Source organism: Antennarius striatus, chromosome 8 (assembly GCF_040054535.1).
Source record: "Antennarius striatus isolate MH-2024 chromosome 8, ASM4005453v1, whole genome shotgun sequence".
In the NCBI taxonomy this organism is placed as follows: Eukaryota; Metazoa; Chordata; class Actinopteri; order Lophiiformes; family Antennariidae; genus Antennarius; species Antennarius striatus.
The window spans coordinates 11225509-11250686 of record NC_090783.1 but is presented as its reverse complement, the minus strand read 5'-3'; the positions used below and the strand labels follow the sequence as shown (position 1 = coordinate 11250686).

At 40.7% G+C, this 25178-nt stretch overlaps 1 protein-coding gene across 1 annotated transcript in view; it reads right to left on the bottom strand.

Annotated features, from left to right (window-relative positions):
- cacna1ab (calcium channel, voltage-dependent, P/Q type, alpha 1A subunit, b) overlaps positions 1-25178 on the bottom strand; it is a 185752-nt gene that overhangs the window by 17198 nt on the left and 143376 nt on the right. Inside the window, exons 37-43 of the mRNA XM_068320925.1 lie at positions 20448-20575; positions 19725-19821; positions 11427-11532; positions 11101-11208; positions 8846-8949; positions 2226-2347; positions 1916-2051 (exon numbers count right to left, since the gene is read on the bottom strand). Coding sequence (XP_068177026.1) covers positions 1916-2051; positions 2226-2347; positions 8846-8949; positions 11101-11208; positions 11427-11532; positions 19725-19821; positions 20448-20575 — 801 coding nt within the window. The remainder of the gene's footprint in view (positions 1-1915; positions 2052-2225; positions 2348-8845; positions 8950-11100; positions 11209-11426; positions 11533-19724; positions 19822-20447; positions 20576-25178) is intronic.

The following is a 25178-nucleotide window of genomic DNA, read 5'->3' as shown; positions in this document are numbered from 1 at the left end:
TTTCAGTCTGTCAGCACCCTAAACATAAACAATGTGTCTTAGACATGGATAGTAAGAACATCTGAACATGGAAGAGTAAAGGTGTCCCATAAAAAGTTAACTCTGATATAGAATAAAGATGATCACTTTTTTTTTATAGTACGTAATACAATGTAATTTAGATGTGTATGTGATGATCTTGAAAAACGAACCATAGACAATTAATCCAGGCACTTCCCATGTATGACAATGTGCTGAACAAAGCAATAATTAAGTCTTAATTACAACAGCTAGATCACTAAAGATAATAAAATGTTCCCTTGAAAGCCAACATATTTTAAGACAAAAGTGGGACAGGAAAGTACTCAAAAGGCTCTTTCCAAAGTGTCCTTGGCATAATTCCAAATCCATATACCGTAATCCCAGGTACATTCGTCATAGCATTGATAACACAGATGAAGTCCTGGAGGAGAAAGATTTTCGCAGAAGACCAAGAAAAGCAAGGAAGCAGTGAGGATTAAAAATGGGTATATCACATACACGTGAACTTACTCCAAGCCAATAACTCCAAAAGAGGACGAAGAATGAAAATCACAATCACCAGAATGAAAATCAACCATCGTCTTTAGGGGCGGCAGTGGCTCAGTGGTAAAGCAGGCGGTAGAGCGGGTCGTCCCATGATTCAAGATCGGCGGTTCGATTCCCGCTCCCGTCCCAAAAAAAACCCGGAGGTGAGCTGACAGTGGGAGGTGTCAGCTCACCTCTGGAGCACTGCCAAGGCACCCTTGAGCAAAGTGCCGTCCCCTTTACAAATTGCTCATTTGAGGCGCACCAAGAAGGAGCTGCCTGCCACTCTACCTCTGTTGCATGCCTACAGGCCCCCTTGTGTGTGGTGTGTGGTGTGTGTATTACAGGGGCCTGTACACACTAATATGCATGCATTTGATTTGATTGACTAACAAAAAACTAATTCCCTTCGGGGATTATAACAGTGTATCAAATTAAATTAAAATTAAATCAAAAGAAGGGAGGTGTGAAAATAAAACATGATATTGAAGAAAAAATCCGGTTCGCATAAAGAAAAGAGAACATAGAAATAGACTTATATAAGATGTATTGGTGACAATGGAGTGAAATTTAGGAAGGTGATAGTTCTCAATCTTTCGACAACCAGAACAGACTTGTAAAAACTAGCAGACCAACTTTCATAAAACTTCTAACCACAGGTAGACAGAGAACACATTAATGCCATTAAAAGGTCATATAAATGGACGTATCCATACAATTTCCTTCTTAGTTATATAAGTCAGTGACACAGAATATATCAGAATATGTTTCACATTTTCTTAAATCCTTCAAATCTACTGAACCACTTACACTAAACTTTGTGGGTGGAGAATGAGTGATGCTGTCTAACAGATATGTAGGTTTGTTCTGTATCATGGGAGATTTGCCATAATCTTTCCAATATTTAACTTTTCAGTTTTTGCATGATTGATTTTATCAATCATGCATGAACTTCTTGACAGATTTTCACGAAACTTGGCTGAAAAGTGTATTTTAAAAACAAAACTTTTGAATTGAGGTTGGAACCACAGTGTAACTTTTCTTTGTGCACAGTTTCATTTGATAAATGGGACTGCTTCAGGTATGTAACCAACTGAGAGTTCATCTGTTTTTCTTAATTTAAGTCTAGATAGAGAGCTCAAAAGTGTGTGTTACTTTCACTTTTGGCAAAAGAAACTTACCAAATTACAATTTATTCAAAAAACAAAACGTCTGCCATTTTTTGTGACTGTGTCATAAATGTGATGATTAAGAGATACAGTATGTGTAGCATATGCAGTGCAACAGTAGGAATATATAAAGTGAATGTAAGCAGCATAGTTGCAGATTTATTTTGTGAGGAAAAAATACCTGTCTGCATTCATTATACCTGCAGGTTGTGATGGTTGTTGTGAAGATCGTCATGATAGGGTCTGTCAGGACTCCAGTTACTTGTTTTCTGGAACATTTCCTGGGCTTTGGTCGTAACCCACGACTGGCTCTCTGTCATGCCACCCTCTGGAGGTCTGACACCCATAGATACACCAGTCAAATCAGGGATTAAACAGTTAATTTGTTAGTTCACAAGTGAGATCCCATGACAAACTAACCAGCCCACTAAAGAAATATTCAAGAACCACCCCACACACACAAATTTGATGGATGATAAACAAGTTTCCCAACCATGTCCAGTCACTCACAAGCTGCTGAGGTTGTCAAGCTGGTTGGTGGCAAGGCCGTTTAGATCTTGGCCGCCCAGTCCCTCTGTGGCTCCTCCTTCGGAGGTCGGCTCCATACGCTGAAACATTAACGGCGTTCGGTTCTGTTTGAGATACATGACATGGCCTGCAGGCTGGGATCAAGCACACTCAGGGGGTGGACACAGGACATAAACACAGGATGCAATTGAAGCATGCTCTGTGAGGGCGCCATTGGTAAGCACATGGCCGGTGTGTCAAGTTTGAGTTCCCTACCAGACTCCTCATCTGAGATCTGACAATCTGAACTGAACTGAACACATTTTAGCAGGAACAGTTTTGGGTTGAAGTTCAGGGAGGGAAAGACTTTTCCCAGATGTGTGTCTAAGGCAGTGCTCCCCAACCTTTTTTGCGGACCGGTTTCATCTAAGACAATATTTTCACGGACCGGCCTTCATTTGCTCGATAATCGTTAATGACGCCAGGTCAGTTGTAGTCTAATAATAAATCATCCGCAGTGGTTTTATGTAAAATGCAGACATCAACAGACAATAAACAACCTTTTTTTCATAAATTGATAATCAACATCTCTGTAAACAAAATAATTTTAAGAAATAATTATAATAAAAACTCCATTGAAATGATTGCACTGATGAGGTTTATTTTGAAATATAGCGACTTACAATCAGTGCATTCAATGTAGGAGAAATACTGATCATTTCCAATAAAAGGGCAAACAAGTCAATCAAATAATAATAATTACAATAATGAGAATTAGTGGTTGGGGACCGCTGATCTAGGGGTAATGGGAGAAAATGACACCAGAAGTGTGTTCCGGACGTCCGGTCTACTTAGCAGTTTGGTTTTCTTGACGGTCACTGCAGAAAATCCCGCTCCACAAAGACTGGAGGCTGGAAATGGAAGCAGGGATTTCGATACTTTTGGGCAATCTCAGGATAATCTGCCTTGACTTTAATCCAGAACACTGGTGCAGTTGTGGGCGCTTAATTTAGGGTTAACCTGTCACTTGACCGAGACCTGTCAAGCGGGACAGATGCATGCATTCGTCTGTGCGTTATTCCACATAGACGTCACTTTTCAAAATAAAACATTTTCAGATCGGTAATCTATAAAAAAATAGTCAAACTTTCTGTGGCACCCGGTCTCTAATGTCCCGTGACCTGGTACCGGGTCGCGACCCGGTGGTTCGAGACCACTGGTCTAAGGGAATCCTGAAGTTTTGTTAAGTATGAAAATTCTTGTCTGTCCAAGGAACCATCACCTTATCGTGGTGGAGAGGTTTGTGTGCCCTAAGGATCCTGGGAGCTATGTTGTCGGGAGTCTTGTACTCCTGGTAGGGTCACCCAAGGCAAACAGGTCTCAGGTGAAGGACCAGACAGAATTGTTCAGAAGATCCCATGACAAATCGGAAAGGGAACAATGTGACCCTTCCCGGAGGAAGCCCGGGGCAAAAGTCTGGAGCAAGGCCTGGACGGAGGGCCCGTCAGCGAGCGCCTGGTGGCCGGGTCTGCCACGGGGCCCGGCCGGGCTCAGCCTGAAAAGGCAACGTGGATTCTTCCCACCCCTGTGGACCCACCACCTGCAGGGCAGACCGATGGGGTCGGGTGCGCTGCCATATGGGTGGCAGTGACAACAGGGGGTCACGACGGACCAGACCCAGGCGGCAGAAGTTGGCTTTGGGAACGTGGAATGTCAACTCACTGGCGGGGAAGGAGCTGGAGCTTGTATTGGAGGTGGAGCAATACCAGTTGGATCTGGTGGGGCTTACCTCCACACATAGCCTCGGTTCTGGATCCAAACTGCTGGATAGGGGTTGGACCTTGTTTTACTCCGGAGTTGCGTCAGGCATGAGGCGCAGGGCGGGTGTGGGGATACTCACAAGCCCCCGGCTGAGAGTATGCCCATCCAGTCTACATGTGTTTTGTAGACTTGGAGAAGGCGTATCATCGAGTCCCCAGGGATATACTGTGGGAGTATGGGGTGAGGGGGCCTCTCCTCAGGGCCATCCAATCCCTGTATGCCCAAAGTGAGAGCTGCGTTCGGGTTCTTGGCAGTAAATTGAACTTGTTCCGAGTAGCTGTTGGCCTTTGCCAGGGCTGCGCTTTATCACCAATTCTGTTTGTGATTTTCATGGACAGGATATCGAGGCGTAGTCGTGGTGAGGAGGCTTTACAGTTTGGTGGCCTGGTGGCCTGGCCATCGCTGCTTTTTGCAGATGATGTGGTCCTGTTTGCGTCATCAGCGTGTAACCTGCAGCGCTCACTGGTCCGGTTTGCAGCCGAGTGTAAAGCGGCGGGAATGAGGATTAGCACCTCCAAATCTGAGGCCATGGTCCTCAGCAGGAAACCGGTGGACTGCCTTCTCTGAGTGGGGAATGAGGTCCTTCCACAAGTGAAGGAGTTTAAGTATCTTCGGGTCCTGTTCACGAGTGAGGGAGCAATGGAGCGTGAGATTGGACGGAGAATTGGGGCAGCAGGAGCGGTATTGCAGTCGCTTTACCGCACTGTTGTCACAAAGAGGGAGCTAAGCTGAGAGGCAAAGCTCTCCATCTACCATTCAATCTTCGTTCCTACCCTTACCTATGGTCATGAGCGATGGGTCATGACCGAAAGAACGAGATCGCGGTTACAAGCGGCTGAAATGGGCTTTCTCTGACGGATAGCTGGTGTCTCTCTTAGAGATAAGGTGAGAAACACTGCTGTTCGCGAGGGGCTCAGAGTAGAATCGCTGCTCCTTCGCGTGGAAAGGAGTCAGTTGAGGTGGTTTGGGCATCTGGTGCGGATGCCTCCGGGACGCCTCCCCAGGGAGGTGTTTCTGGCACGTCCAGCTGGGAGGAGACCTCGGGGCAGACCCAGGACCAGGTGGAGGGATTATATCTCAACACTGGCCTGGGAACGCCTTGGGATCCCCCAGTCAGAGCTGGTGGATGTGGCCGGGGAAAGGGAAGTTTGGGGCTCCCTGTTGAAGCTGCTGCCCCCGTGACCCGACTACGGATAAGCGGTGGAAGATGGATGGATGGACAATTCTTGTTCATGCATACTTCGTAGTTGATAATTTACTATTGCATGTAGTTCATTAATGCACTTGGTGTTTACTCGTTCTATATATAGTTCCTTTACTATTGTGATCAAAAGCGTTCAATCTCAATTCTGAAGCTCTTCGGTAAATATTCATTCATAAACTTAAAAATATTCATGGTCTGACTCAGTTCCATAAAAAACTTGTTCTGTAAATAGTTCTCTTACTTTTGTGATCAAAAACATTGATTTGAATCTGAATTTCGAGGCTATTCAGTAAATAGTTTTAAAATAAACAACAAATATAGGAACTTGTGATCAATCTATATCAATTTTAGACTTAAAATAATGTAGCGATTTAAGCGCCACCCATTTCCGGTCAAACCACACCCATTTCCGGTTTAAGCCCCGCCCGCTCCGAGTACAGATTCGGATACAGATAATCTAATTGGTTGAACAGATACAGATACAGATAGTGGTGTACTCGCTCATCCCTAATACATATTATAATGAGATTTTGGGCAACTCCTCACAGTACAATAATTTAACAGTAGAAAAATAATAAAGAATAAAATACAAATACAAGTTTAATACAATCATTACGCTTCCGATTATTTACAAAGTATACATCGAATAACAAGAAGTGCCATGCCCAGCACGGCGTAAAGTACTCAAGACTGTGGAGAGAACGGGTTTTCATTTTTCAGCAAGCAAGCTACTTATAGAAACTCAAAATGATCCACCTACTACAAAAATGCAAAACATACAGTATATTTATTGAAAAATGCAGTGAGAAAACAGAGCTGGAGTTAGCAGAGATGAAGATGCTGAGGTTTTATTTGGGAGTGACCAGGATGGATAGGATCAGGAATGAGTACATCAGAGGGACAGCGCATCTTAGAGGTTCCAAACACATGTACTCTGTCTTACTGCGGTTAACCTTCATTCCTCTCCTTTCCAGGACAAACCTCGATCTCTCTAGCTTCGCCTCCAACTGTTCCCTGCTCTCACCACAGATCATAATGTCATCTGCAAACATCATAGTCCATGAATATTCCTGTCTAACCTCGTCTGTCAGCCTGTCCATCACCATAGCAAACAAGACGGGGCCCAGAGCTAATTCCTGATGTAGTCCCACCTCCACCTTGAACTCCTCTGTCACATCTACAGCACACCTCACCACTGTTTTACAGTCTCATACCACTATTTTGCACCACTGTCTTACGGTTACATGTCCTTCACTGCTCTAACATACTGCTCTGCCACTCCAGAATTCCCCATACAATACCACAGTTCGTTTCTGGGCACCTTGTCATAAGGTTTCTCTAGATCTACAAAGACACAATGCAGCTCCCTCTGGCCTTCTCTGTAATTCTCTATCAACATCCTCAAAGCAAATACTGTATCTGTAGCACTGTTTTTTGGCATGAAACCACACTGCTGCTCACAAATGCTCACTTCTGCCGTTAGTCTAGCTTCAACTACTCTTTCCCATAACTTCATTGTATGACTCATCAGATTTATTCCTCTGTAGTTGCCACAACTCTGCACATCTCCCTTGTTCTTAAAAATGGGCACCAGCACACTTCTCCTCCATTCCTCGGGCATTTTCTCACTATCTAAGATCCTGTTGAACAACCCAGTCAGAAACTCTACGGCCACGTCTCCTAGACACTTCCATACCTCCACAGATATATCATCAGGACCGACTACCTTTCCACTCTTCATCCTCTTCAATGCCCTCCTCACTTCATCCTGACAAATGTTTGCTTCTTTCCGGTCCACAACAGCCACCTCTTCTAGTCTTTGTTCTCTCTCGTTTTCCTCGTCCATCAACTCTTCAAAGTACTCTTTCCATCATGCCATCACACTACTGGCACCTGTCAATACACTTCCATCCCTAACCTTAATCACCCTTACCTACTGCACGTCCTTCCCATCTCTGTCTCTGTCTTTCCATAGATCAGTCTCTCCCTCCTTACCGTCCAACGTAGCACACAAGTCATTATAAACCCCTTGTTTGGCCTTTGCCACCTTCTACTTTCACCTTACGCTGCTTCTCCCTGTACCCTTGTTTACTCTCCTCGGTCCTCTCAGTGTCCCACTTCTTATTCTTAGCTAACCTCTTTCTCTGTATACACTCCTGTACCTCCTTATTCCACCACCAAGTCTCCTTATCTACTTTCCTTTCAGATGGCACACCAAGTACTCTTCTACCTGTCTCCCTGATCACATTAGCTGCAGCTGCCTAGTCATTTGGAAGCACCTCCCGACCACCCAAAGCCCGTCTTAACTCCTTCCTAAAAGTGATGCAACACTCTTCCTTTTTCAGCTTCCACCATTTTGTGTTCTTCTTTGCCTTTGACCTCTTGATCTTCCTCACCACCAGAGTCATCCTACCCACCACCATACTATCCTGTTTGGCTACACTCTTACCTACAACTACTTTGCAGTCACTGATCTCCTTCAGATTACACCGTTACACAGTATGTAGTCTACCTGTGTGCTCATGCCTCCATCTTATAGGTGACCCTATGTTCCTGCTTCTTCAGGAAGAAAGTATTCACTATAGCCATTTCCATCCTTTTTGCAAAGTCAACCACCATATGTCCTTATGCATTCCTCTCCTGGATACCAAACCTGCCCATCACCTTCTCATCACCTCTGTTTCCTGGACCAACAGGTCCATTGAAGTATTCACCAATGACAAAAAATTACAGTTATGTGTTGTGTTCTGCACAAGGTAAAGTGACAGGAGAAAATACAGCTGACGCATGGAGGGAACGGAGCAAATATGGTAGATGGATGTTTCTCATACAGCGCCTTCTATGTTTTACCTAAATTATTTATTTTGTAAGGGTATTCCTTAGTTTAATACCCATAGATTGTTTGAGATACATAATACATAAATATATATTTATTAAAAAAGTTAGGGTTGGGTCGGGCTTGGATCTTAAGATCTTAAGCCCGACTCGACTCCAAAAAAAATCCAGCCCAACCCGAACCGAGCCCGACGGTATTGAAGCCCGACCCGACCCGGCCCGAAAGTAATTGTTGACTTTTTGAGCCCGACCCAAATTTCGTGTTGGGTCGGGCCCGAACTCAGGCTCGGTTGTAAGAGCTTACCTCTAGGGAGAGGTAAGGTCACGTAGTATCATCATCATCAATGTTTATGCATTGAGGTTGTCACACACATCATCAATAAGAAAATTGCAAACAACAAAAAAAAAGTAAATTGGTAAACCTTTGTAACACCTGATCTTCTGCATCATCTTTACTTTAAATATGATTTAAAGTAAAGATGATGCAGCAGGAATGGCTGCTCACTAACCGCGGGAAGTAAAACAGGTATCTCTACTAGCAAGGAAGTAACAAGGTGCTATTAAAGAAGGATGCCAGACGTCAAGGTAGCATGCTAATAGGGTTATAGTGCAGACAGTCAGGTTAAAGTTAGTTTAAAAATAATTATGCTTTTCAATCCTTATTTGACAGTTCAAGGGTTGTGGGAATGGGGCCAGAAGAAGTAGGTGATAAGGGAACACAAATTTTTTTTGGGTTGGAGATTTTTTTTGGCAAGGAGTCTACCTGTTCCTCTCTCAGGGCCTGTAGCTTTTTCGTCTTGCTCTGCCGGTAGTACTCCATGATCATCATGGCGGCGTAGATTTTGCCAACAGTCAAATCTGTAGCTGCTGAAATAATGACAAGTTACCCTGCAAGATTAGACCCAAGTGGGATGGGACCCTGAGCCGTGAGGGAAATGGGAGTGGGGACGAGACAGATTGAAACACAAACACAAAAGTACACCAGCGGTTCAGACAACCCTGTTCTACATCAATCCATGGAATGATATACTTTTGCTGTCAAAACGCGAATTTAGAATACATGTTCTCTGCTAAATTAGGTATGTTTAATATTTCCATCTTCACTTCCATAAGACATGTTTACTCATAATATTTAAAACTTGATAACTGACAACTTTGAGGTAAAATTGTTTTGAAAGGAGTGAGGAGGCAAAAGAAATGCAATGATGTAATATTAAAAAAAAACCTTACATAACTTTACTTAAAATAAGTCAAAATATTAGAAAGCAAGGCTGTTCTATAAGAGTGCAATGTCATTGTAGCATGTATGCAAACTTATTTTCTTAATGCATGTGTACATCCTTTGGCGAAACTGTAAACTGTGAACTATTATGAGGTATTTTACTTGCTAGTGACCAATAATAAATGGGAGGCAAAGCTGAAAGGAGTCTGACCAAAAGTTCATTTTGGATGCCAAAACATACATTAGGTCTTCGGATCTGAAGCATTTGTGTGTAGAATTATTTCTAAATGTGAATCAGCATCTGTGTTGTCTGAGGATTTTTTTCTACAACATGATGTGAGTTCCAGGTCAGACATTATGCTATGCTCATTCTAGAATCAGTCCAAATAGTATGTTTGTTTGTTTTTAAACTTCAATTTAAACAGGGTTGAGCTGGCTGGTGTACAGCAAACAAACACAATCTACAACACTGTACAATTATCACCACAACAAGGCTTATAGTTTTTTCACAAGCAGAAGCTGCATATACAGTACATTATAATATTCTCTTATTAACTATCTTTCACCATCTCAGGTATATATTGTATTTATAAATTGGTACAAGGACTATAAGCTGACGACTAGGAAGGTCCCTCACTATGAAGCCATTCAACACTGTACAGTATTAATATGATCTCTGGAAAATAAGAGCACAATTATTTTCCTAAAAATTACTGAATGTATAAACAGAGTTTAACTAACAAACATTTAATATAAAAAAATACTGAATTGTGATGTGATTGTAACACCTTTACTGTGTTGCAATTAATTGCCTTATGTGTGGTGCCCTTTTCATAGTGGCATACCAACAAGTCATCCAGCATCAACAAATATGCATGATTAAATTTGAAAAGAGAAAAATCACTGGAAAATGACACATGACAACATATTAATAGCTGCCATGGATTTTAATAACTTAATGACTTAATGGTTATTAATTTATATATATATATATATATATATATATATATATATATATATATATATATATATATATATATATATATATATATATATATATATATATATCATTAAGTTATTAAAATGACATAATTTTTTGCTAAATGTTTTCTGCAGTGAAAAGACTTCTATAGATGTTTTTTCTATAGCAGGCACCTCCTGATGGCAGGACTGGTTAGCTATGTATCTGTGTGTGCTACTATATCCACTCCAGTGGTTTTGATGTACAAGACTGTCCTGTGAGGAAGACATACTGGAAACAATAGCTCAGGCTTTGGCAGGGACCTATATACGCTGCCCATATGCAAAAATTGTGCAGCATCCAGTGTTTGTGCACATGTGGGTGCTGGTGTATTTACATGTATGATATGGTACATTATTGTGTGAGATGTTTTCCCAAATTGATGCAGGACCATCTTACACAAGTTAATAATGAGTCTGTCCATATAAAGTTGAGCATTGCTGCCTCATCGGTGGAAAAATCTATCTGTTTAGCAAGTATCAAAAATAAAGTTTTATAAAATTGCTACTGCATATGCAAACTCAAGGTATTTTTAAAATCAATTTTGTTAATATCAGGGACTGGTATAATGTATTATGTTAGAGAAACGTCTGAATGTACAGAAAGTATATTGGTATATGTATCTATATTTAAGTATAGTTTAAGTGTTTCTGTTGAGTTATCCCGATCAGGAGATGCAAAGCAGTGAATGATACTGGCTGAAGAAGCTGCCATCTTGGTGGAATTGGTGATTGGACACACAGATACCACTATGCTCATTGATCCTGCGACTCACCCTTGTGTGGTGTAACCAGCAGATCCAGTGTCTTCTGTGATAAGTTCGGCCAAATAGCCATCATCTCCTTTCTCAGCTCTGCATCCATTTGGTGTTTGTCTGCACCGCCTGGGTAAACCCAGAGTGTTCACACACAATCATTTTTTTTATCCAACAACATCACACATGCAAACAACCACACAGATGCCAACACCCCACCGAAAGAGAAGGTTGTTAGTGTCAGAATTGCTTAAGTTTTGTGGAACTTGTACCATACTTTTGAATTGAATTTCTAGAAAAGTGAGTCAGATTAAAATTAAATGGCTTCAGAGCTTTGGTAATCATACCCTTAGCAATCTTTATATCCAGTGCTGTCCTGATCAGAGCCATAAGGGTGGAGTTAAAATGCACCGTGTTGTCATCAGCAACTGGCAGATCCATACGCAGCAGTCTCTGTTGAGAGCCAGTGAGGATGAGAACATGAGAAAGATACGTTTCCTCGTTGAAGTGCATTGTGCCTAATCCTCCAGGAAGGGGAAGGGGAGAGGGTTTAGGGGGCAAGGTTGAGAGAGCTCCATAGACAACAGCCAATCTGCATTTGTTTTCTTTCCAGGTTCCCTGAATACTGACGGATTAAATGACTGGGTGTAACTATAATTCTCTCAGACAGGAATACTATCAATGTAGCTGAACAAAGTCAAATCAGTGGATTTCAAGTCTAGGCAATGAGATCTCCAATAGAAATGGATTGTTGAGCATTCATGAGTTAAATCTACTGCAAATTTCATCAGTGCAAGCTAATGCAAAAACATTTGCTTGAAAAAGAAAGCAGCAGAGTCCCCACGTCTCCTGTTTTTTTCCCCTGCACAGATATCCAATGAGGGCCATTGCTGCTAGGCAACTGTGACAGCCAAGAACCACAAGGAAGAACAATCGGAGCATGAATGGTCTCCGACCCAACCTGTGCCCATGTTCCCCAAATGTGTGAATGCAGTGGAGCATTTACACATCTATGTTGTTTCACACAGAAAGATATATATATAAATATATATATAACAGTACACATACAGCAATCCCCCATTCCCTCTGCCAACCCCAGATCCTTCCTCACCATTTACACACAATTATCATGGACTCCAATTAATGGTGCTTAATTGGAGTCCTTTGGAGACAAAATAGATTGACTGGAGCACAATGACAGTATTACAGGAGCAACTGCACAATTTTTCAGGAGACTGCTGTTGTTGTTGTATAGCATCTGTTATAGAGCTCCCCCTACCTGTAAGGAGGTTCCCTGTCTTTAAATGTCTCTTTCAGGTAAAACCAATGGAGAAACCAGTAGATAGAACAAAACAAGCTGCGCCAGCTGTGGCTGCTTGCGGTTCCTATTCCAACCAGTTGGCATCCATCGGATATACCTATGAACATGAGCGTTGGGCTCCAACGATTTCAAGCACGGCAATACGATAGCAGTGGGGTTGTATACATGCTTGTGTTCTTGAGTGTGTGACTGTCAGGCATGCCTAGAGCCAAGTTTTATGGCAGGTGGATGAGAAAAGCCAACATCCACATCGTTGCTGACATACAGGAGATAGACCGGCAGGCAGTCAACCATAGCCATGCAACAGAGATTGCAAGGATTGCATGCAACACCACCTAACAATATCCTGAAAAACTCCCACAAACATAGACACAAAGAGCATGCAACATGCTTTTACTTGTACTTTATTCCCCTTGTCTAATCCCAAACTGCAGTAATCCCATCTGCCCAACCAAATACCCCACCCACATTCCCTTAAATCCCACTTTCACAATAAAAGTAGCCGTGCATCTGTGTAAAGAGAGTATCCTCAATACATCTGGATTGATCCCACTGATTGACGGATTCATTTCATGTTGTTTTTATATTTATATATTTTCCATTTCCTATTTAATAAAATTGGAAACCAAAAGTAGTATTTCATATCAAGTCAAGATCTCTCTCAATGCCAAACGGGTGCAGTGTCAAAAGGGGTTGTCAAAGAGAGGATTTGGAGTTGTTGCATTCCTTGGGAGAAGAAAATAACCACGAAGAAGGTAAAAAAAAAAGAGATTACTGAAGTTGTTTGTGGTCTGTACTTCATAGCAACTGGATTATGGTAGTATTTAGGTAAGGTGATGTGGGTTTATCAAAGGGGGCACATGGCAGGGACAGCTTTTTGTTGAACTAAACTAAGTAGGTCTAAACTTGGTCAAGATATGTTGTTACAGATAAAAAGGGAATGGTGAGAATGAGGAGGGAGGGAAGGCTGTGAAAGAGTAAGAAGAAGCAAGAGAATCAACTGGAACAGAGAAAAGAACATAGCCTGTATGTGCGAATGCATGTGTGTGCCTGTGTGTGTAGATATGTAGATATGTGTGTGTGATATGTAGATGTGTGTGTAGATATGTAGATATGTGTATGTGTGTGTGTGACTTTTGTGTGTACAAACAGACAGAGCTGAAAGAGAAGAGAGGCTGAAAATTACAGAATACACGGAAAAGACGAGGACCAAAAACAACATTGACATAAGTTTCCCAGAGAAGGCAGATCAGAGAAGCAAGTAGATTCAAGTGTCCATTAAAAGAGTTATCAAAAATGTTGTCTAAGGCAGGAATTTGTGTCAAAACATTTTGTCTAAATATACAATCTCTATACAGAAAAAAGTCGTGAGGAAGGGTCCTCTTATGCATGTTATTCTGTGAAACAATATCATTGAACACTGAAAGGCTTTAATGGCTTTAGTATGTGATGCAACTACTACAAATACAGATTGAAATGCTGGAAAAAAGAAATTAGAAGAATTTGAAAAAGTGAGACATAGGGATGCTATGAAAGAATGAAGCTGTATGGTGACTGTTGACAAACAAGTTGATGTAGAAGTACAAGGTTAGAAGAATGACAAAGAAAAGACAAGACAAGACACCGAACTGAAGAAAAACAAAAGAAAAAAGTGGGAAAACACACAGTAAGTAGAGTGAGACACAGAGATGAAAGAGATTTGGCACATACATTTAAATAATTAGTGATACTTCTCAGAGACTCTTCAATTTTCATTCAATTTAGATGTTGTTATAAAGGGTTTCTGTGGGCTTATTTTCAAATAAATTTGGTTTCCTGAAAATATCCCGGACACAACCATCAAGATTTATGGGCAGCGAAGTTCTGTATGGAAAGAAATCCCATGAGACCTACAGTAACACCTGCAAAGTGATTATGTGAATGATGACCAGTGTGAATACTTCATTAGTTAAAATCAACTACTGTATTGAGCAAATCTTGAACTCTGACAAGTAAAATGTACTGAAATTTACCGCCATCACTGTCTATCTATTCAACTGGATTTTTTTTGCCATAGTCAGGGATATCAAACATGTCCACTTAAAAAAATTACCATTTATGTTCTAGTCAGTATAAGATCATTGCACTTATGTGACAGCGAGATAATAGGTGATAAAAAGTGATCTGCAGAATGGTTGAAATACAATTTTTCAAGGAAAGTTATGCAGTAATTTTCAGTATGTTATTTAACGATATACAGTATTAAAACTTGTCTAACAATTTAGCAAGAATTTGAGTCTTGCTCTCTTATGCCCTCATATTATTAGATTGTTTTTAATTAGACAATCCCCTGGACAATAATGATTAACTCTGAGAATGAAAGAAAGAAGTGACAATAAGACAGAGGCAGCAGATGCTGAATTATAACTTGTCAAAAGTATTCTGAGGCAAAGACACCAAAAGAGAATAAAATGTCCTCCAGATTACAACAAACAAACAAAAAAAACAAAATAAACAAACAAACAAAAAATATATTGACAAACACAAAACAAGTAGATTGGCCAGGCCTTTTCCCTTTAATTTTGATACCATTATTATTAGCATTATTTGTGAATACTGTAGTGTGTATTTGTGTGGTAGTGTAACATATGTGCACTCTAGTGCCATGCGCAGGAATAAGAGATGCAGAGTACTGAAGATAGACACCCTTGCCGGTCCTTCTGTACCTGCATCGTAAGCAAATATTTGCACTGTTTGAATATAATCTGACTTAATTTAATAGCTGCACGGCTGTTATTCATAGGTGTCTGTCCATGAATCAATTCCTTCTTTCTTTTTGCCTTGCATCAATATCTCCCTTTTTTTCACATATAATTCTCACATATATTAGCAGTTACATCAAGAAGTTGGCGGTCCTCTTGTCCCTGTTGTAATTTACAGAATGCTATTTTTATAATGCAATACAAGTAACCATACTTGTGTCATAATGATAGAAGTGATGAAACAAAAGTTATTGACAACAGTTAAAAACAGACAGAACTACTTTACAAGCTGATTATATATTTCATTTAACAAAAAGCATAGTATGGGAAAAATATACAGATGTCAGTCTTACAACCATTCATTTGTCATGAAAATGTGGGAATCCTTTGTCAAATCTGTGCTCTGTCACTGGTTTAATGACTGGATTATTGGTGTGTCTTTGTGCATGTGCAATGCGTCCGTGCAGGTTGCAGAAGGACTAGCAAAGCTTCCTCCAATCCCTTACTCCTGTTGCCTGGCAGAAAGAAAATAAAACCAGGGATTTACTAACACTTCACTAACACTTCACTTCACTGCACAACAAAAACCCATCCCTCCATCCCTACGGCCGGAGATAGAGAAGAGAGGACAGCGCTCACCACCACCACAACCACCACTACTGGACAATGAGGAGAACACCACTGGAAGTAGGGAGAGAGGAAGGGAGGGAGAGAGGTTGTGGAAAGGAGGAGAGGAAGGAGATTTTCCACCCCCGCGATGGGGAGAGGTAGTAGGGAGAGTAGGGGGGGAAAGTAGGGAAGAAAGGAATCATGGGAAAAGGGAGGGACAGAAGGAGGCGGGATGGTGGTTGAGGGGGGTGGAGGGGTTAAGTTGGGTGGCGAGTCTACCTTATATGCGACCCGGGCGGGACACCTTTTCCCGAGGCCTAGTGGTGGACACATGTGTCTTAGCATCTGATACATATCTGTGTAACTGATCCGGCCGCTGGGCCACACACACACACACACACACACACACACACACACACACACACACACACGCACGCACACACATGCATGCGCGCACACGCATGCAAACACACACACACACACACACACACACACACACACACACACACACACACACACACACACACACACACACACACACACACACACACACACACACACACACACAAAGAACAAACATAGATGGGGGACAAACAGGTATGTTTAGAGGAGAAGACATGAGGAGAAAAAAAGAAAAAAAATCAAGAAAAGAAGAGGGAGGGAAACAAATGCACAGAGGTTACTAGTTGATCACTGTGGATGTGATTGCTGGTGAGACAGAGATAAGAAAGAAATGTGGAACGCTTCACGAATTTGCGTGTCATCAAGAAAGAAAGAAAGAAAGATTTTTGATTTTTGCAAGAAAGAAAGAAAGAAAGAAAGAGTTAGGTGGTTTCTAGTCTGATATACCTTGTAATAAAAAAGAGGACTGGAAGGGAGAAAGCATGGGTAAAAGGGGAGGATTGCAGAAGGAGGTGTTATTCAGTTCAGTTAGTTGTTGTTAGATAAAGTTCTATACAAGGTTAAAAAGGGAATTATTTTTTCTTTCACCAATTGCATAGAACTGGCAGTGTGGCTTTTAGCAGGCAAAGAAAAGCACCCCTGCCAAGATCAGAGTGAGAATGACAAGTCAATGCAGTCTGTCTTGGCAAAAAGTGAGGCAGCATGTCCACCAGGAAGCTCTGCTCACGGCTGTGCCACCAGATATTTTTAGCTACAAGTCAGGTCTTGGCTTCCAATAAATCAGTTCACCCTCATCATAAAGATTCAGTCACTGACAGCTTGTGGTATCTCGCTCTGCAGACATTTGTTTTTCTGAAAGTCATGATAGGGTAAATTAATTCCAGATACCATTTTTTAATAACAATTGTGTGAAAATTTAATAAAACCAACAAAGAATCTGAGGTCAGCTGAATCATATCCTAACTACTCCATTGTGTTAATTAAGTAACACAAAATACTCCTGCAGAAATACACCACATGAGAAGGTGCATGACAGCTCACATATTGTAAACAACAAAAGAGTGTACAGTACTTGGACAAAGAAAAACCTCACCACACACAAATGAATCTATATTCACAGGCAGATATAAGGGAAAAGTCACTAAGAATGCAAATCCTTAATAAGATCCTGACCGTTTTTAAACATCTGCAGACACATGATGTCAGTAAGAGAATCCTGGTGGACACAAAAGTATTTTAGTCCCTGCCCCAAGCCACACTCTTATCATATCCCTTTCCTTCTTTCTCCATACACCACAGTCACAAAACAGAGTAAGTTTAACCACATTATTATTGTATTCCAGGTAACAGCAGGTATAAACTGTTAAATTGTAGAGTAAAAACCGAAACCTGTTCAAATTTAACACAACTGACTGGAATTTGCCAGGGTAGATTGAGGGAGCTAGAAGTAGGACTGGGCAATTAATAATAATCAAAAATCAGCATTTTCGTGCAATCTTACTCCAGTTAATTAATTTGATAAACATCAAATTCCCTAATATTATCCCCTTAAGGTTAATGTAGAGTGGTGAGGATGATAGGAAAATAACAAACAGATCTCAAACAATGAAGCTTGTACCAAAATGGAAGGCTAAGATGGCACAAAAGAAAAGCCTAATGGAAACAGTGTAGAAGGTATCATCACCATTTTGTATCATCAATTGAAATACAGTTGAACTGTATGTAAGAAGAGTGTATAGCTCAAAATGAAGAGGCATGGCACGTTCATCCATAACTGTCACTAATAGAAGTATTGAAAAATGCCATATTATTTGCCAAGAATTCATGAAAATATAGAGAACTAACAGACGCCATTGCATCTGCAAATTGCAAAGAATATGACTACTGTAGAACAAAACAGGTTTGAACATCAAAAAAACAAAAACAAAATATACATCTCAGCTTACATCCTTTTGAGTTAAGTCTTTCTTGATTTTACATCGGTTTAAAAAAATACGTAGAAAAATAAAAATCAGGTTTAAGTCATTTTTACTCAACTTTAAATTCATGTTGCTGTACAACAAATACGAATAAAACCATATAATATCATATTAAAATATGTACGCATCGTTCCAATATCTACGATTAAACGTCTCGTGATTCGTGATTTTTTGAATTCAAATTAGTTTACACATGGTATATATCAGTCCATTATGCATTCATTCATTTTTTCATCTTTAGTACCCACTTCTTCTGCTGTTGCTTGAGCCAAACCCAGCAGATTTGGGGCGTGAGCTTGCGCCAGCGCACCGCGGTGCCTATGTATCAATTGTTACTTAAATTACTTTTTTACTATTGCAAAATAATAATAATAATTCTTGTATTTGTTTTATAATATTAAAATAGGCTTTTATTTTATCATTCATCCATAAATAAAGTGTCTGTGATGTAAAGCAAACCGCCAAATTGTATTGGTAAATTTGATTTTTGTTTTCTGTACTCTATTAAAAAATAAACATTATTTGTTTGTAAATTTATTATTAGTATTAGTATTATTTGAAGTCTTAGTTGCCCAGCCCTGCTAGTAGCATGTGAGTGGTTGATTAATTGTCACAGGGTCGTCTTTCGTTACTGCAATAACAATTTAAAACAAGGCTTTATCGTAAAATTGTAGAAAGAACATCTGTAAAGAAATAGAAGATAACTCATAAACACAGTGTGTCACAGATATCCTGTTGAATTTTAGTACTGTCGCAAATATTTTGAATTTTTTAAATTACTACCCATAGGCTCCTGGGAATGGCCTGAGACACTTAAAATGTGATATTTTTCTGTTGAATTTGAAAATGACAGCACCAGCCTGACCTTGTCAAAAACCTTGTTTCATCAGAATTTGTCATGAGATTAAGATTATATAATCCCTAAAAATATCTAAATTTTTTTATTTACGTTCAGCAGCAAAATAACTATTAAAAGTCATGATACTTAATGACACATGACTAGCAAGCAGTGGTCAAACAATCAGCTATCAAAGTTAGCATGACGGCATTAGTTAGACCAAACTTTCTAGCAATGCAACCTTACATTTCTCGGCCAAACCCCAAATTAAACAATGAGAACGCAAGTTACGAAAAACCAGTTGAAATTAAAAAAAGGCTAAACTCGAAACTTTTTTTTCCATAATACTTAATTAAAAGTGAACACATCAATGTAATTTTCCCAGCATTTAGTCAGAAGACAACAGCAAGTGCAGTGCACCACGTATTTACAAGTGTGTGTGTGTGTGTGTGTGTGTGTGTGTGTGTGTGTGTGTGTGTGTGTAAGAGTATGCGAATTTCTGCATTGTCTCAAACATTCTGTTATTACAAAATGCATATACAACAGAACCCTACCCACAAATATTTTATGATTAAATGGTGAAATGAGATATAAGTAACCAAATAATGCAGCCCTCCCAGAGAAAATCAACCCAGATGAAATAAAACACTGGGAAAGGAATTGTTTTAGAAAGTGATGAAGAGCGACATTCATTCCAGTCTCTTAAAGGCGAGCAGGTTGCGTTTAAGTTTGTGCTATAGGGATTTAGTCCAAACCTTGCAGGCCACCCTATGTGGGCATTTCTTGCCAAGGCCCAGGGGAGGGGAGATAACTCGCAATAAACTGTACATATCCTTATAATGTATGCGCCCGCTGCAAGACAAATACAAGGAAGGAAGGTTAGGTGAAGAAACACAGAATGCATAGAGAGAAAGAAAAGAGTGAAAGAGGAAAAGGAGAGGGTCATTTTAATCTCAAATATGCACAAATTGTGCAACTTGAGAAAAAGACAGAATTCAGAAAGAAAGAGTGAAACTGCTCAGCCTCAATCGACCCACTTTGAACATAAACTATAATGTAGACCATCACTTGATGTGGATCCTGGTTCATCATCCTGGTTCTTGGATGAGATCATGAGACCTGGTCTTGGTCCCACTTTGGGACAGGAAAGAAAGTCAGGTGTTACATGCTAATTAGCAATAAGCAGAAGTCTGTCCAAGCATTTGGAGACACATCTACAGTAATACTTGCTTAGTTTTACAGGACATATCTGCTCTGTGTTTTGTATTTTCACTTTTATGTACAAATATTTGCTGCTGCATGTGTATATTACTACCTTGATATTTGTATGGTCTCTAAAGCATATGTGCATGGGAGTGTGTGTGTGTGTGTGTGTGTGTGTGTGTGTGTGTGTGTGTGTGTGTGTGTGTGTGTGTGTGTGTGTGTGTGTGTGTGTGTCTGTCTGTCTGTCTGTCTGTGTGTGTGTGTGAGCCACTTACCAGGCGGCAGGGTCATACGCTGCCCATATCCTCACATACTCGTCCAGGTGATGCGGTCCCAGTATAGAGGAGTCTCTAGTCAGGTACTCAAAGTTGTCCATGATAACAGCCACAAACAGGTTCAGCATCTGGTGAAAAGTATACAAACTCATATCTTCAAATTTTCTTGTCAAGTTTTAATATTCACACACGCATTGAAGACATCCAGTCATCATGGTTTTCACATGCAATACTGGACCCGAAGAACTAAATTTCTTACTTGCGTCAATGTAATGATAATAATTGTGATGCCAGTGTCTTGTACCTGTATATGATTTTTTGTTTAGAGACCAACTGTGTGACTTACAAAAAAAGTAAGAGATGTTTGCCAATTACTCTCATATCAATAGAACAAATAGTGCGTGCAAATTCGGACTCAGTATCTTGCCCCAGGACCCTTTGATATGTACATTCCCAAGGCCAGGGATTGAATGACCAACTTTCAATAAACCTCTATTTCATTCTTTCTTTTTTTATTTATAGGACCCCCCAGTCAGATTGGTTTCTGTGCAGAACTAACAGTGTTTTCTCTGGCCTTGTTCTAATCAGGTGTTGAGTTGGCAATATTCCGTCTGGCCGTCATTGCAGCGGTTTTGGGACTTTTTCTGCATTGCTGCCAATGTTGCGATGATGTGACAAATTTACCTGGGTTCAACATTAAGTAGATACTATCATCGCACCTTTTATTCTAGTCAGCAGGTTGTACCTGATTTGTAACGTGATTTTCAGTGGAAATTATCTCATTCAGTCCCATAAGAACATTCCCAGGGAACAGTGCCAGCCCACAAAGAAATGTGATGTGATCCCAGGTCTAAAAGTTATTTGTCAACTTCCAAAGCGGCTGTTGTAATTAGGTTAATTAAGTGCTTTTGCTTATGCATTTGATACAATGTTTGAACTTCCTATTTTTTATTAAGTGAAGTCCAAATAATCGATGAGTATTCATGATTAATTTCTTTTTACATACACTTAATTGACAGCATGGTGGAAATCTTTTTTGTGTATTTGACCAATCCCTGATGGACAGTGGACAGTCTAGGCAAACTTTCTGCAGCTTTTAGGATACTAGCAACAGAATGTAAGTCTTCAAGTATGACATACAGTATTTTCCGCACTATAAGTCGTACTGGACTATAAGGCGCATCCTCAATAATTTGTTTGTTTTCATTCGTTTCATATATAAGACGCACTGGATTATAAGGCGCACACAATAAAAAATAAATAAAATGTATTTGATAAACTGCAGCGGCTGTAGTTGCACAAATCCGTCCACTAGATAGTCGCACTGCTCAGGCAGTAATGATTGCATTCATGACTTCCTGACTACCTTTGAATGGCCCCTATTGTTATGTCAATAAGCCATTCTGAGCCTCATCAAGGAAACCTGATCACTTGATCACTTTGCCATCTTATAAAGAAGTCAACACGCATATTAAAAAACCTGACATTAAAAACTGGTTAAATTCATTACGAGTGCAGTCAGTGCGAACAGGGTGGATTATTTCCTGATCTGAAGTTCGAAGCAGATATTTAAGCTCAGATGTTCGTCTTCCTTTATTAATTAAATATTATTTTGATCAATCGGTAGTGCAGCTATTTGCTGCTGTGTGTCCTAAACAATTTTTTAACTAGTTTTTAATGTCAGGCTGCTAATTTACTGGCAAATATGATGCTATTTTACTCCTAGAACTGACTTTAGTGTCGGTGTCTCACCGCCGTGAATCTCACAGCATGTCGCTGCAGACAGAGTACACAAGCCTGAATGCGCCCCTCCGCCGCCCACCCAGAGCTATCAACTACATTTGTAAATCAATGCAGCACGCCCGTTGGCACCTTTGTCTAGCAGTGACTCTACTCTTGAAATTTCAGAAAAGGCTGGAAGTTCAGCTTTGAGGGTCTTTCATTCACTTTTATGCCAGTTTTACCGTGTGTTTCCACAGACTAATAGAATGGACCGTCACTAGTTTCCAGATGATAGCACAATGGCATTTTTAAGACCAATTAAGTTTAAAGTGGGTTGTTTCCGACGCCAAATATTTAGGAAATACTGAGATCAGTCAGTCGAACTTTATTAATAGAATTGTTGAAAGTTCCTTATGTTTTGCTACGTAATCACCGGTGCTCCTACAGTCTGCTCTACCGTCTGAGAGCAGCTCAGTCAGAGACGGGACTTCGGTGACGCCCCTTGACTACTGTTGTTAGGGGGCGTAGTCCCGAGTGCCTTGTGAGGGTGCTCCTCTGGTGGCGGAATGCGGCATGACTGGCGGCCAGACTGCTGGCTTTTTTTCAGCGATCATGTTTTTAACCAATATTAATATGAATATTAATCCATATATAAGACGCACTGGATAATAAGGCGCACTATGGGGTTATGAGAAAATTTTAGGCTTTTAGGTGCGCCTTATAGTGCGGAAAATACGGCAATTAAAAAAAACAACAATGGGAATTTAGAGATGCTCCATAAACAATATACTACTGAGCCAGTGCCGGGGCGGCAGTGGCTGACAGGGGGAGGCGTCAGCTCTCCTCCCAAGCACTGCAAATTCGCCCTTGAGCAAGGCGCCGTCCCCCTAATAAGTTGCTCATTTGGAGGCGCACTGTGAAGGAGCTGCCTGCCACTCTACTACCCCCTCATCTGCATGCCCACAGGCCCCCTGTGCGTGTGTGTCATGGCCTGTTCATATATATATATATATATATATATATATATATATATATATATATATATATATATATATATATATATATATATATATATATATATATATATATATTATATTATATTGAGTCTCCCACGCTCTCTTGAGTCACCACGGCGCACACACGCTGTTCAGTCACACCGTGAGATCAATAGCCCAGCCCACTACTGATGGGCTGGGCTGCTTAGGAGGCTGTGACGGAGAAATGTATGAATGGCGTATGGAAAAACTGTCAAGCGTTACGTGAACTCTTCTGCTGGATTTGAAAGTGACGAAGAACTTGATCAGATTCGGGAGAAAATAGCGAAACTGGCAAAAAACCTCTCCTTGGAGAACTCACGAATGATCGCGCTGTATGAACAACTGATCGCGCTGGAAGAAGAAAGAGTGGAAGAAGAAGAGAGAAGAGAAGCAGAGAAAGAAGAGGAGGAAACAGAAAAAATGTTCACCACCAAAGGCTTGTCAGAAGGCTTTTCCCTGTTAAATAAACTCCGTGCACACTTTGAAGAAATGGACATAGAACATAGAAATATTTGCAAGGATTGAACGGATGGCAAACGACGCCTTCTGTCCATATCGTGAAATTTATGAGGAGAAAAGAAACGAACAATTCAGACAAAGCTCACAATGATTATGAAAAGATCGTCTCCCGCTCCCACCAACCCACACGCTGCCCCAGCTGACGATCCGGACGACCCACAGCCAAGAACCAGCACTGCTGGATTTAATTTTTACTTGAGAGTCGATTTACGACCAAGTCGAGTTACGACCGATCTGTCGGTCCCAATCGTAAGTCGTAATTCGACGACTACCTGTATATATATATACAGACATGGAAAAAATTATTAGACCACCCTTGTTTTTTCTTCAATTTCTTGTTAATTCTAATATCTGGTACCATTAAACGTATAATATAATGAACACAACAAAAAATGCAGCTGGTCACATAATACTTTATGTCCTATCTGACATTCTTAAGCTTAATTGATTCCCAGGGTATATAAGAGGCCATTTCATGTCACAAGCAGCATTGCACATGCAAAGGCCTAGAGTGGTTTCCTGCTTACATTCAATCTGTAGCACAACTCAGAAGTTGTCAGCTCCGACATAATGCCTACAACAAAATAATTATGTGAAGCCACAAAGGCAGCCATCTTGGCACTGCTGGAAATTGGCATGAGTGAAAGACAGGTAGCGAAAAAACTGAAGATCTCCAAGACAGCCGTTCATTATAACAAACAAAAACAAGCTGAACATGGCACTACCAAAGTGCTACCTGGCCGTGGCAGGAAACGTCTTTCTACCCCACGAGATGACCGTGCACTCATCCGTTCCTGTGTCAGAAATCGTCGTCAGCCCTCCAGGGACCTTAAAAATGAGTGGGCACTGTCGAGAAATGTGACTTGTTCGGTAAATACAGTTCGAAACAGACTTGTTGAAGCTGGTTTGAAGTCACACAGAGCACGCAAGAAGCCCTTCATCAATGAAAGGCAGAGGAAGGCCCGGTTACTCTTTGCTGGAGACCACAAGGATTGGACTATTGATGATTAGACTAAGGTCTCTTCAGTGATGAATCCAATTTTGAATTGATGCCCACTCCAGCCAACTTACTGGTTAGGAGGAAGCCTGCAGAAGCTAACTAACCAGACTGTCTTGCCCCTACAGTAAAACAAGGGGGTGGATCAGTCATGATCTGGGGTTGTTTCAGTCTGAGTGGAACAGGGCAAATGCAATTGTGTGAAGGCCGAATGAACCAGGCCATTTAGAGGACTACCCTTAAAAACAGTCTTCTTCCATCAGCTGGAAAACTGTTTCCTGCCTCGAATGACTAGACTTTCCAACAAGACAATGCCCCTTGCCACTCGGCAAGTTCAGTTAAAGCCTGGATGGAGAACCACAACATTCGCAACATGCCTTGGCCTGCTCAATCACCAGATCTTAATCCAATTGAAAACCTGTGGAAAATCATCAAACTCAAAATGGAGAACCACAA